The sequence below is a fragment of the Myotis daubentonii genome, chromosome 1 (genome assembly GCF_963259705.1).
Source record: "Myotis daubentonii chromosome 1, mMyoDau2.1, whole genome shotgun sequence".
NCBI lineage: Eukaryota > Metazoa > Chordata > Mammalia > Chiroptera > Vespertilionidae > Myotis > Myotis daubentonii.
Genome location: NC_081840.1, coordinates 172,698,362 through 172,711,599, shown reverse-complemented (window position 1 = coordinate 172,711,599; position 13,238 = coordinate 172,698,362). Strand labels below are relative to the sequence as shown.

At 36.1% G+C, this 13,238-nt stretch overlaps 1 protein-coding gene across 4 annotated transcripts in view; it reads left to right on the top strand.

Annotated features, from left to right (window-relative positions):
- The window catches only part of CCSER1 (coiled-coil serine rich protein 1), a 1,185,560-nt gene that overhangs the window by 268,282 nt on the left and 904,040 nt on the right, over nucleotides 1-13,238 (top strand). For all 4 annotated transcript variants that reach the window (XM_059665408.1, XM_059665417.1, XM_059665424.1 and 1 more), the window contains exon 5: nucleotides 6,629-6,749. In XM_059665408.1, the coding sequence (XP_059521391.1) occupies nucleotides 6,629-6,749 (121 nt within the window). The remainder of the gene's footprint in view (nucleotides 1-6,628; nucleotides 6,750-13,238) is intronic.

Genomic DNA, 13,238 nt, shown 5'->3' with positions numbered 1-13,238 from the left:
TGATTTTTGTGGATCAGAAATTCAGACAGGGTGAAGCTGGGTGTTTCCTTCTGCTCTATGATGTTTAAGTCCTCAGCCAAAATACAAAGCCCTTTTATTTACATTCAGTTGTTGATGATGGCCAACTGAGGGCTTTGATGGAGTCATATTGATTTAGGGCCCACCCTAATTTTAATAAACCTGATGGCTGTCCAAAAGTTTAACAAGATGAAAGGTTACTATTGGCACACAATAAAAATACCAAAATTTGGAACATGTGAGATAAGCTTGACTAAATTAAAGTTACTTTTTACATTTTATAGTTTTGTTTAACATTTCCAGAATATAGTTATTTCATTTCTATTTCTGTATTCTTTCTCAAATCAGTTATTAATTCAGGATATTAACAATTTTTATGCAATTCTTAACATATTTTAAAATGATTCCCAAGATAATATTATTCTTACATAATATGGTTGTAGAATATTTTAAGTTTAAATTGTTATTTAAATTATTTATTAATTAATTTGAAGGTCTTTGCTTCCAGCTTTTGCCAATTCTTCTTTCTCATCCAAACTTTCACTATAACTTCTGTTTTTGTAATAAAATGAGAATTTTGTTTCATTTAATAAATTAAGCAAGTAAATATAAAATGTATGTGTTGGAAATAGAAGTGTTAAAATTTCTATTTATTTAGTTATTTGTTTATTGGGGTGATTTTGGTTAACAAGACCATATAGTTTTCAAGTGTACAACACAACAAAACATCATCTGCACACTGCATCTTGTGCCCATCACCAAAAGTAAAACATCTTTCTGTCCCCATTCCACTCCCCCTCCCCCGACTTTGCCTACCTCCATCTACCCCACCCCTATTCTCTCTGGCTGTCACCATAATGTTATCCGTGTCTATGTGCTTTATGTAGATATGGTTTCACTTATATGTGGAATGTAGGAATAAAACGAAAACAGACTTATAGACCAAAAGAATGGTTACCAGAAGGAATGGGTGGAAGGATGGGTGAAGAGGGGAAGAGGAATATAGTCAAGAATATTGTGATAAGTTTATATGGTGACAGATAATTACTAGAATTAGTGAGGTGATCACATTGTAAGGTATATGATGTTAAATAATTTTATTATTCACAGGAAACTTATATTGTTAATATAAGTATATACCAGAAATACTTAAATTAAAATAAATAAATACATGGAATGAAACCAGAAATTATTTCTACTCTGCCCCAATAATTACAGATTTTTTTATTTAGAGGCTCTCAGAAGGTTTTATCATTTTTGGTGTTCATAATATTATAACTACCTAAAGTATTTTTTGTTTGGAAAATCTGTACTTCCCGTTTATTATTCCATTCACTTTTTTTGAAGTCATAACTTCTCTATTACTTAATTGCCTAACTTGCATTTATTACACTAATTCTTTTATCTCATGATAAATGAAATTTAAAGATATTGAAACTTGAGTGTAATTTAATTTCAGCTAAATATAAAAGCTTAATCATTTAAATGGAGCTCCCAACCATCCATCTTCAGACAGGTTCATTAATTGTCACTTTTTTTAATAGAACAATTAATGTGGGTTATTTTCTTATTGGCCTAGTTATTCATTTTTTAATGCCTTATACCTTTGAGTGCATAGTCATTTGTCCCAGCCTCTAGATTATACAAATTAAGTAATGATATTCAAATTACCTTGAGTAAACAAATGTTCTTATTTTTGCGATTTTTCTTATTTACTTACAGCATTTTCTCTATTTCTTTTTTTTAAATAACTCCACTTTCTCTTATAGAAAACTAAGTAGGTACTTTCACCTAATCTGGTCAGAGGGTGACTGCTCTAATATTTGAGAAATATCTCTAACCCAGTGATTTTCAATCAGTGTGCAGTAAGAATTTTTAATACATGAAATACCTGACTATTTAGTTAGGGGAACTGACCTCTTTTTCCTTAGATTCTCAAATAAAAAAATTACAAGAGCCAACACAACAATAGCCATTTGGTGTGAATGAATCAAAATTATACCAATCATTTTGTCAAATCGGCCAAAACTATATTTTTAGATGGGCCACAGAAGTTTAGTAATTTTTTCATGTGTGCCATGAGATGAAAAAGCTTGAAAATCAGTACTCTAGAAGATTAAATCAAAACTTCATTAACACATTTTTGGGGGGTGGGGTCACTTCTCTCTAGCCCAGAGTTAAACCCTGTCAATTCAGCATGTTTCTTGGAACATATCAGTAGTTCACTAAATGTTTACTGAATAAGCAAATGTTATCTCAGAGAAGTAAATCAACGTTCTTAGTCTAATTCTTCTCTAGCAGTGGTTGGGCAACAGTGCAAATTTAAACTGTAATAGAGTTCTCTGCTCTCACCTGTGATGGAATTGTCTGTCAGAGATACAAAGCTCATGCCAAGAATAAGTAGAGAAAATTAAAATGTTTTTTACAAAGAAAGAAAATCTGCCTTATGGCATTAGAGACGGTGAGGAAACCAGAGCCCCTCCTGGAACCACTGTGAACATTCTTATCTCTTGAGCACCACAGGATCGTTTCAATTTCAGCTCTACTTAAAATGGTCATCTATTTTATGTTATTATTTTTAAATAGGTTTCTATTGATTTAAGAGAGAGAAAGGGAGAGGGACATAGAGAAACATTGATGAGAGAAACATCAATTATCATGGATCAGCTGCCTCCTACATGCCCCATCCTGGGCGTGTGTCCTGACATGGAATGGAACCCACAATCTTTGGGTGTACAAGGTCAACTCTCCAACCAACTGAGCCACTCGGCCTGGCAAAATGGTCATCTATTTTACTTATTTACTAGAGGTCCAGTGCACAAAATGTGTGCATGAGGGTGGTCCCCTCAGCCCAGACTGCACCCTCTCCAATCCAGAACCCCTCAGCGGATGACTGGCTGTCGGTTTAGGCCCAATCCCCAGGATCGGGCCTAAACCAGTAGTCGGACATCCCTCTCACAATTCAGGACCGCTGGCTCCTAACTGCTCACCTGCCTGCCTGCCTGAATGCCCCTAACTGGTCCCCTGCCAGCCTGATCACCCCTAACTGCCTCTGCCTGCCAACATGATTGCCCCTAACTGGCCCCCCTGCTGGCCTGGTTGCCCCCAACTGTCGCCTCATTGGCCTGGTCATCCCCAATTGCCCCCCCCCCTTGCTGGCATGGTCACCCCCAACTGCCCCCACCCCCCGCTGCCAGCTTGGTTGCCCCTCATAGCCTCCCTGCCAGAGTGGTTGCCTCCAACTGTGCCCCCTGCTGGCCTGGTCACCCCTCACTGCTCCCTACTGCCAGCCTGGTCGCTCCATGTAGCCTGCTGTTCAGTCATTTTGTCACTCCTCAGTGCCCCCCCTGCTGGCCTGTTTGCCCCACGAAGCCTGCTGCTCAGCATTTGGTCATCCCTCACTAACCCCCCTGCTGGCCTTGTCACCCCACTCAGACTGTTCGGTCATCCATTTGGTTGTTTCAGATGTGACGGCACCTGGCTCTTTATATATATATGTAAATATATATATTTTTTATCTATATGTTTTTATTGATTTCAGAGAGGAAGAGAGAGAGAGAGAGAGAGAGAGAGAGAGAGAGAGAGAGAGAGAGAGAAACATCAATGATGAGAGAGAAGCATTGATTGGCTGCCTCCTGCACACTCCCTACTGGGGATTGAGCTTGCAACCCAGGCATGTGCCCTTAACCAGGATTGAACCAGGGACCTATCAGTATGCAGGCCAATGCTCTATCAACTGAGCCAAACCAGCTAGGGCTGGCCATCTATTTTATACCTCATACTCTAGCCCTGAGCAGATTAATAACTCAGCAAATATTTTTACAGGAAAATTGGAGAACCTGGGATCATTTCTCACACCTTTCTCTTTCAGATCATGGCCCAACCATTGTATTTTTGTCTTCCCTTTCATAAATGTGTGCTGTTCATTTAGTATTTCCCTTTCTACACAGGGGAGGAAGTTAATTTGTTGTCGAGCTCTTAGTTCTTGAAATGAATACTTAGATCAGTGGTCAATGGCTTTTTTATTTATAATCAAATCTAATATCACTTCCAGCACCAACGGTTTTCATTTTTTGCTACACTTTTATTTCCACTGCCAAATTCCTTCCTCATTTTTTATAAAATGTCACATGGGCTTGTCACTGGAAGACAAGGGAGCAATGCAACTACACACTTTGAGGTCTGTGCTTAAACTGAGCACCAATAATTGACCAATCATTGACAGACTTAGAAAGAAGCAATATGTGTGTAACTGATCATGAAGCACATCTATTATTTGTGTAGTGATGTATGGACTGAAGAGCTAGTAGAGAAATTTATACTTTATACAATTATAGCTGATATATCATGCTAACTGAAATTTGAAACATATGTTTGGTGGTATCTGGTGTTATTTAACTAAATCATGTAACTGAAATTTTTGCATATCAGAATCATGTAAAATGAGGATTATATATATAATAAAAGCCTAATATGCTAAGTGTCCGGTCGTCCATTCAACCAAAGCATAATATGCAATGATATGCTAAAGCTGCTTAACCACTCACTATGATGTGCACTCACCATGTGCATTGCTCAGCCAAAAGCTGGTAAGCGCAGTGGCCTTGGTGAGAGCGTCTCCCATCTCTGCAGCAGTTGGACATCCCTCAAGGGCTCCCGGACTGCAAGAGGGTGCAGACTGGGCTGAGAAACACCCACCCCCCCCACGAGTGCACGAATTTCATGCACCAGGCCTCTAGTATATTTAATTTATTAGCTATCAGGAAAATGAAAATTAAAATGTAATATCACTATACACTTACAGGAATAGCCATGGTAGGCAGAATTCTAAGATGACACATGACTGCAGCCCTGGTATAATTACTTCCACTGGGAAAATTATAGGACTTCACTACTATAATTATGTTATGTTACATGGTAAAAGAGATTTTGCAGCTATAATTAAGATTATTAATCAGTTGACTTTGAGGTAATAAAAAAGGATATAATCTAGACTAATCGCATGAGTCCTTTAAAAGCAGAAGAATATTTTCCACAGCTGTTAGGAAAAAAAGAAATTAGATCTGAAGCATGAGAAGTTCTCAATGTAAGGGGTGTTCTCCATTGCTGAGATAGACAGGCTGTGGGTCACTGGCCAGCAGGGAACTCAGAATAGATCTTGACCACTAGCCAGCAAGGCAAAGGAGACCTGTATCCCACTACTGCATGCTAAATTTTGCTAGCAACATATACAAGCTCAGAAATGGATTCTTGACCCATAGACTTTAGATGAGAGCAAAGATTGGCTACCATCTTGACAATGGCCTGGAGGGACTTTAATCAGAGAACACAATGGAGCCTTCCTAGACTGCTAACCTGAAGATCTATGATATTAAATGTATATTGTTTTAAGATGCTAAATTTGGATATAGCAATAAAATTAATACAATATTAAATTTTTAAAAAGAAAAAACCTGACAGAACCAAGTGTTGGTACAGATGCAGAACTACTGAAATTCTTATTCTATTTTGGGGAATGCAAGTTAGTACAATCAGTTGAGAAAAAGCTGAACAAACATAAAACATATGAATATACCTTAGGAACAATTCATAAGTATTTTTGCAATATAAATTTATTTATGCATCAAAACAGTACAAGGAAGTTTATAGATATTTTGAAATAGCCCCAGACCAGAAACAATCCAAATGTCTATTGCCAATAAAATTAGCGTGTGTGTGTGTGTGTGTGTGTGTGTGTGTGTGTGCGCCCGTGCTCGCGCGCTCGCATTGGTCAGGTAAAAGTAGTTCTGTAGCTGTTCACATGGAAAATAATTGGGGAAAAAGGAGACATATGTAAAACTTTAGACAATAAAAAAGAATCATGTGGAAAATATACTCATAGAAGGTAAGTCATTTAATTTCTAATATGTGCTCCATAAGGCAAACTAATTAAATTCAGCCTAATAAACCTGAACTATGGCTGTTTTGTAGTAATAATAATAATAATAACAACAGCAACAACTATAATAAGCTCTGTTTTGCATGCTTACAACTTTAAACATACTTTTGCCCCACCATATATATTCATACATATAATGTATTATATATATAGCATTCACTGTAAAGTATAAGAATGAACAAATTGAAATAAGCCACATGAAAGAGTACACCAACAGAAGAGTATGATGTAATTTATATTAAGGTTAGAAGTAGATAAACTAATCTGTGGTTATATAAGTAATTATAATGGCTAAGTTTGGAGGCTATAATAGTGATTAGAAAGGGGTACCACAGGATTTTTAGGGTGCTGGTAATGCCCTATTTATTGATTGTAATGCTGATCAAACAGATGTTCTCATGTTACAAAGATTAATTTAGCTGTGTATGATTTGTGTTCTTCTCATTCTTCAATGAAAAGCTTTTTTTAAATGAAGGACTGTAAAATGTTGGCAACGCCTAGTGAGTGATGGCTTAGTTTAGAAAATGATAATGAAGGATAATGTAATGATAATTAATGTTTTAGTTTAGTTATCTCTTTAATTTGACTGAAAAGAAAAAGTAGAAAAAGGGAACGTGAGACTAGTTAATGAATAACTTTGACATTTACAATGAATTCTTTCAATAACAACAGTTTGCCGGGAGGAATCGTACAACTCTGTAGTCTCATGTGCTGCCGTGGTGCTCACTCCTGTGGAACCAACAATAGAAATGAGGAAAGGAGAAGAGCTAAAATTCCCTGAACCTTCCAAACAGTAAGTTGTTCATTTGACTTTTAGAGCTTTGTAAAACTTGTAGATAACTGGATTAGATTGCTCAGAAGTTGCGGTTTATAATGAATGTGTCAATACTGTCATATGGAGAGTGCAGAAGTAAATTTTGCACCTTAAAAATCAATCTACTGACTCATGAATAACTTCTGTGGCTTCCAACTTTGTGTGTTTGAACTATATCCCATCCAAGGGTCGTGTTGTTACTTTATCTTAGGCACTCGGGTAAGTAGCCTGAAGCACTTCGTTTCCTTACCTGGGAATGTGGGTGCACTGCTCTTAGATTGCTTATTTTGTAGTTGTAGGATTTAATGCTCTAAAATATGATCAGATTTTATATATAAACTTCCTAGCTTAAAGTATGTTTGCTTTTTATAATTTAATTTATATTTAAGTTTGATCTTATATGGAATAAGTGATAGTTCTTTTCTTTATTGTAATGACAAGAGACCACTAAATCCATGGCCACAAATGTGAGCTATGTGGGCTTGAAATATCAAATAAACTAGGAGTATTTCTGGCTATGCATTAAATAAGTGAAAAAGGAAAAACTACTGATGATTTTCCAGTGAAAGTAGTGCCATACCCGCTTGAAGTTTGGAAACGAGGTGATGAATGATGTTGCCAAGGATTGCTGGCTGACCACTTCCTCAGTGAGGAAGCCTTACCTTAAAGCACCTGTTATTTTTCCCCATTGATAACACTGTATAATAATGTTTGTTTCTTGATGCCTTTCTACTGAATAAACCTCCTGAAGACAGAGTTCTCTGGAATGAAAATGCCTGCTACTCTTTCTGAAATCATTTAGAAAAATCCCTTAATGTTACATCTAAGAATGTTGAGTTCAAATGGAGCAATGTATATATTTGATTGAATGAAAATAGTGTTAATATACTTATTATGAGAGAAGTATTAACTAATTCAGAAAGTAATGATTGTAATTAGTTTTGATACAACCTAAAAGTGAAAACAATTTTACTGTTCTTAATATAGTCTAATCTTCAGGTTCCAAAAGCCTTTTTTTTTTTTGTCTAATGGGAGGAAAATTACGTCTCATATACACCAATTGAATTATATTTGAAAACTCAAATGTATTATATATAGTGTCCTCAAAAATGTATACACACTTTAAGAGCTGATAGCTAAATTTTGAAAATGAAATGTAGTTTCATAAACACTACTTTTATAATTATTCAAACTGTGTTTGTAGATATTAGAATGCTGTAAGTTAAGACATTATCTTTGAATAACTAGTATTTCCTTTAAATTCATGATGGAATTATTTCTCTGTGTAAAATTATACCTTTAATTGTACAGGCTTTGCATGATAAATGCATAAAAAATCCATTGAGTCTTTGAAACATAGGACTCATAGAGTCATATAATTCAAATCTCAGCACATCTGTTGCTAAGAAGTGCAGTAATCTCAGTATACGAGCTTCTGAATACATAAGAGTTTACATAAGAAAAAATATGTAAGATAATGTATCTTTGAGGATGTCATAATCTAGGTAAAGAGGTAAAATATGCACCGAAGAGATCAATGGTGGTATAAAGGCAACAGATGCTATTTATCTAATGTAAGGTATGGATTTGGGTTGGGCATATGATTATTTAACGTTAGGTCACATTTATTGTTATATTGATATAAATTCATGGAAACAAACTCAGAATATTGGTCTTAATTATACCATTGTACTGATATATATAATTTTAGAATGTCAGAAATATTTTATGACTGAAATATTTTATATAACCTTACCAACTTTTAGTCATAATCTGGAGGAAAATATTTTAATTTTTACAAATAGTTTTTAAATATTCTCATGTATTTATAATTTTGTAGACATTTTCTATAAGGAATAAAGGAAGAATAATGCATTTCAGTTAGGAATAAAATACACATTTTTCAGCATAGCAAACTATAGGGAGAAAATATCTAAATCTTTTAGGAAGGAAAGCTGCATTCTGAGCACTATAGTGGGAGAATGCAGACCTGTTCGCTTGTTGATATTTTAAAGATCATCTTCATTCAGAAAACAAAGGTACAGATTTTACTTTACTTTTTAGTCTGGTCTGATAGGTAGCTCAGAATACCATGGAAAGGGTAAATTTGCCAGAAAAAAATCTTTGTGATCCAAAAAGAGTATACAGTTTTCAATTATTTGCTATAAGCATGGGATGTTGAGATCAAAAAGCTGTGGATGCAGAGCTTTACAAAATTATAAAATCCTAATGTTAAAAGTATGTCTACATATCCAGCCACATTCTCATGTTACTCAAACTTATACATTTCTCAAATCACAATTATGTGCTTTGAGCAGCTTATGACATGTACATAAAATTCAAACTCTGATGAGGACAATAGAAACCACATTCATGATTAGTTTTGAATTTTATTTTGTGTTTTTATTAGAAATGTTTGTTGAAATGCATGTACTCTGTTTATATATATCTTGACTCAACATCTGAAATAAAAGCATTTTATGATCATTGTAAATTTAGAAAGATAGAGGTAAATATGAGAGAGATAAATTATTCTATTACTTTTGTCAATTTCCATGTTTTTATTTTATATAGAGAAATCTAAACTTCCTAAGACATTTGGTTTATTGTTTCAATTTGTTGAAATGATGCATTAGCTAAATAAGCTGTATGCACTCCAGGTTCAAGACCTCCTTGTAGTGCATTTGTTGACATAAAGTTTGAGCTGCTTCTGAAAGGGTGAAAATGCCATCATTTAGTACAGAATGCCATATTTTTAAGAAGGGCTAAAAGTAACCTATTTTACTTGGATAGGTTCTTAAGAACAAACATTTAAAGTTCTGTCAGCTCTTTTTATTTTATCTGAATGAATAATGTACTATTAAATTTGGAAAAGCTTAAGTACTTTCTAATGTCATCTATAAAGTTGTTACACAAACTCTGTAGCCCTACGGAAGACACATCAAAGACTCCTCTTATCATCTAATCTTCAACTCTACAAATTTCAGGGGAACATATTTATTTATGATTTTAGGTACACATTTACTCATCTAATTCTTGAGTATTTGCTTTGTTCTTGGCACTGTGCTCAGGGCTGGGGATTTGGTGTTGAAAACCGAGTGCTGTCTCATAAACTTAAGAGTATAGTCAGAGAGACATACATTAATTGATTGCATCAAGAAATACAAGACTGTAGATGTAACAGTAGCTATAATGTAGAAGTAGTATCCTGTTATAAGGGTTTTAATATGGGGCTTTAACATAACCAAGGACATCAGGGAAAAGTTCTCTGAGGAACTAATTCTTTAGCTAAGATCTGAAGGATATCAGTTAATTATGTGAAAAGGCAAAGGAAGAATTTTCCAGCACAGATAACAGCTTGTCCAAATACTCTGTAAAGACTGGGAGCAGGAAAAAATTGAAAGAAGGTTTGGGAGAAGTAAAAAGAATTGAAAATTTTATTTTTAACCAGGCCCCAGATGGTGTGATCTTTTAAAAACCTCATCCTGTGTTCTTAGGAAGAATATATTGGGTGTGGTGAGGGGAGTGGTGTGAAGACAGTGTTTTGAAAGAGTCAATTTGTTATCATTTCTTCCCAACTCCAGGTTCAGTGATTTTCCATTGGAAGCTTGAAATTAGCCATGGTGGGTGTATTACACCATAGCAATGGGTAGATCTTGCAAATCAGGATGTTCCCTTCTCCCAAAGAGCTGGTCATTATCCATTTTCTAGCACACTACTGGTGTCTATAGTGAGACCATTTCAGTGGTTTCTGACAGTAGCATTGATTAGGGTACTGACATTGGACATGGTGAAATGTGAAAAGGGAACTGAGCCAATATGCATTTCAGAACCTAGGCAAATTAAATATGTTATAAAACTTTCTATATATTACCAAGTAATTCCATTAAGATTGGAGAAGAAATATGTATATTACTAATTGTAATTATGATGAAATAATGTAATATTATGAAAATCCTAACGTTATTTTGAATTAGTAATAGTCTAGGCAAGGGAGACCTCTGGTATTATTTTAATTTATATTGAATATTATCAGTGGAACTATGTAAGTGTGAAACTTATAAATGTACTTTCCACAAAATTCCTTTCTGAATCATTGCCATTGATTCTCACTGAAAATCCATGTGAGTATCAGTAAATTCCACTTAGGTTCTTATTGAAATTCTTATGATTCTTTACTAATAAATTTTATTCTATACTTAGTCTTTAGCCTTTATTTATCTTCCATTACTTGGTACCTTAAAACTCTCCCATTTAAAAAAGTCAGAAATTGAAACATGACATAAATGGAATCAGTTTGAGGTCCCTCATTCAAGACTTCTTTCACGCAGCATGTTTTTTGAGATTTATCCGTGTTGTTGCATGTGCCAGGGTCCGTGCCCTTTTATTAGTGAGCAGTGTTGTATGGCATGGATGCGTCACCATTTGGTTATTTATTCAGTCCTGTCCTCTGGATCATGCTTTGCAAAGTCACTGAATCATGGAACCACAGTGCCTTTGGGTGTGGAAGAGAGGTCATAAAGACCATCTTCATCTAACCCTGCCCTTACACTACTGGTATCTAGTGCTCGGTACACTGAAAATGAATTTGCCCACCCCCTGCTTGACACCTTTGATGACAGTTTATTCCCTTTGAGCAGTGGTTCTCAACCTTCTGGCCCTTTAAATACAGTTCCCGATGTTGTGACCCAACCATAAAATTATTCTCGTTGCTACTTCATAACTGTAATGTTGCTACTGTTATGAATCATAATGTAAATATGTGATATGCAGGATGGTCTTAGGCAACCCCCGTGAAAGGGTCGTTCGACCCCCAAAGGGGTCGCGACCCATAGATTGAGAACCGCTGCCTTAGAGGATCTTGGCCAGCCTGTCCTGTTAGGAAACTCTTCTTCATTTTCAGCACATGTCAACCTCCCTAGACCATTTCACAAAGGCCCTAGTTCTTGTCCTGGGGCCAGTCAGGCACAGTAACCTTCCTCCTCACCACCACAGGCCATAGGTATCCAGAAGGCACATCCACCACCCAGCAGTGTGCTGATAAATGTTTGACTTACAATGCTCATTATTTTTATTAGTGTATAATATTCCATCATATAACTGTATCAAAATGTATGTATTCAGCCTCCTATTAATAAGCATATACACAGTTTGCAATGTTTATTTTATAAATAGTTCTTCTATGAACATTTATGGGCTCCTGGAGCCAGTGTGAGGTTTCTTTGGGAGTGGGATGGTAGGGTTGTAAGGCACATACATCTTTGAGTTCAACAGACAATGCTAAATCATTCATCAGAACTCCTCATGGTTCACACTCTTGCCCACAGTTAGCCTTGTGAGGCTCTATACTTTCACCAGTCTTAGGAGTGTGAACTGGCATTGTGGTTTTGATTTACATAGACTTATTTTTAGTCATGTAGTGTATCCTTTGCAAGTGTTTATTGGACATTTGTGTTTCCTGTCCCATAAACGGCCTATCCATCTCTTTTTGTTCATTTCTTTATTGGCGATTTGTCTTTTCTCTATATCTATTAGGAGAAGTTCTTTTTTTATATTCTGATCTCTAAACTTGGGTTTCTATGTGCATTGCAAAACTTTCTTCCAGGTTGGGGGATATCTCTTAAGAAGTTGTGACTTTTAATCAAAAAAATTTATTTAAGACAAAAGAAATAGAGGCATGAATTTGATAAATATCTGATACATACTACTATGAATATGAAACAGCCCTCTTCCCATGCAAGTTTTTAAAGAAATGGTACCTGTTTTATGAATTGGTCAATTTAAGGGTAGAAACAGCTGTCAGAAGACTTATGTGGAGAGACTTCTGTGCAGAGAGTTGTTGCCTAAATGTCAGTCATAGCTTTTGGAGGAGGAGTTGGAGCTGGGAAGAGTAATCTTCTAATCTCAAGCCTAATGCAGAGTCTTTGGGGAAATCATTCAGAGAGTTTCAAATGTATTCTCTGCAGTTGGAAACACAATGGACAGTTCTGATTTATGTCTGGAAAAAGGAAGTGAAATCTAGAGGATCAAGATTGGCCAGCCAACTGCTTACTAATGTTGATTTTCATTAATGACACCTCCAGACTTTTTAAACTTCAGGCCTCACAAAACCTGAATCTGTTTCTTAATACCAGGCCCTTAGATCTAGGCAGTCAGGGATCTTGCCTTGGGTTCTGCACGTGAAAGGATTGAGTTATATCCTTTCTCTGGCTGTGCCTCTTTTCACAAGGCAAAAGTTCCAGAGTTAAGGGTTTCTAGTAACCAGAAGCCAGTGCCTCCTACACCAGAGTGCTGGGGTTTCCCTGCTCAAATGGCCCTGAGTCCTCCCCAAGTGTTGTACTGCCCATGGCCCTGAAGGCTGCCAGGAACAGCTGATGACGGTGGTGGTGGACAGAGCTTAGAGAGGTGGCTGGGGCACTCACCCTTTGAGGCCAGATTGTACAGGAAGAAGCCCAGTGTCCAAAGGAA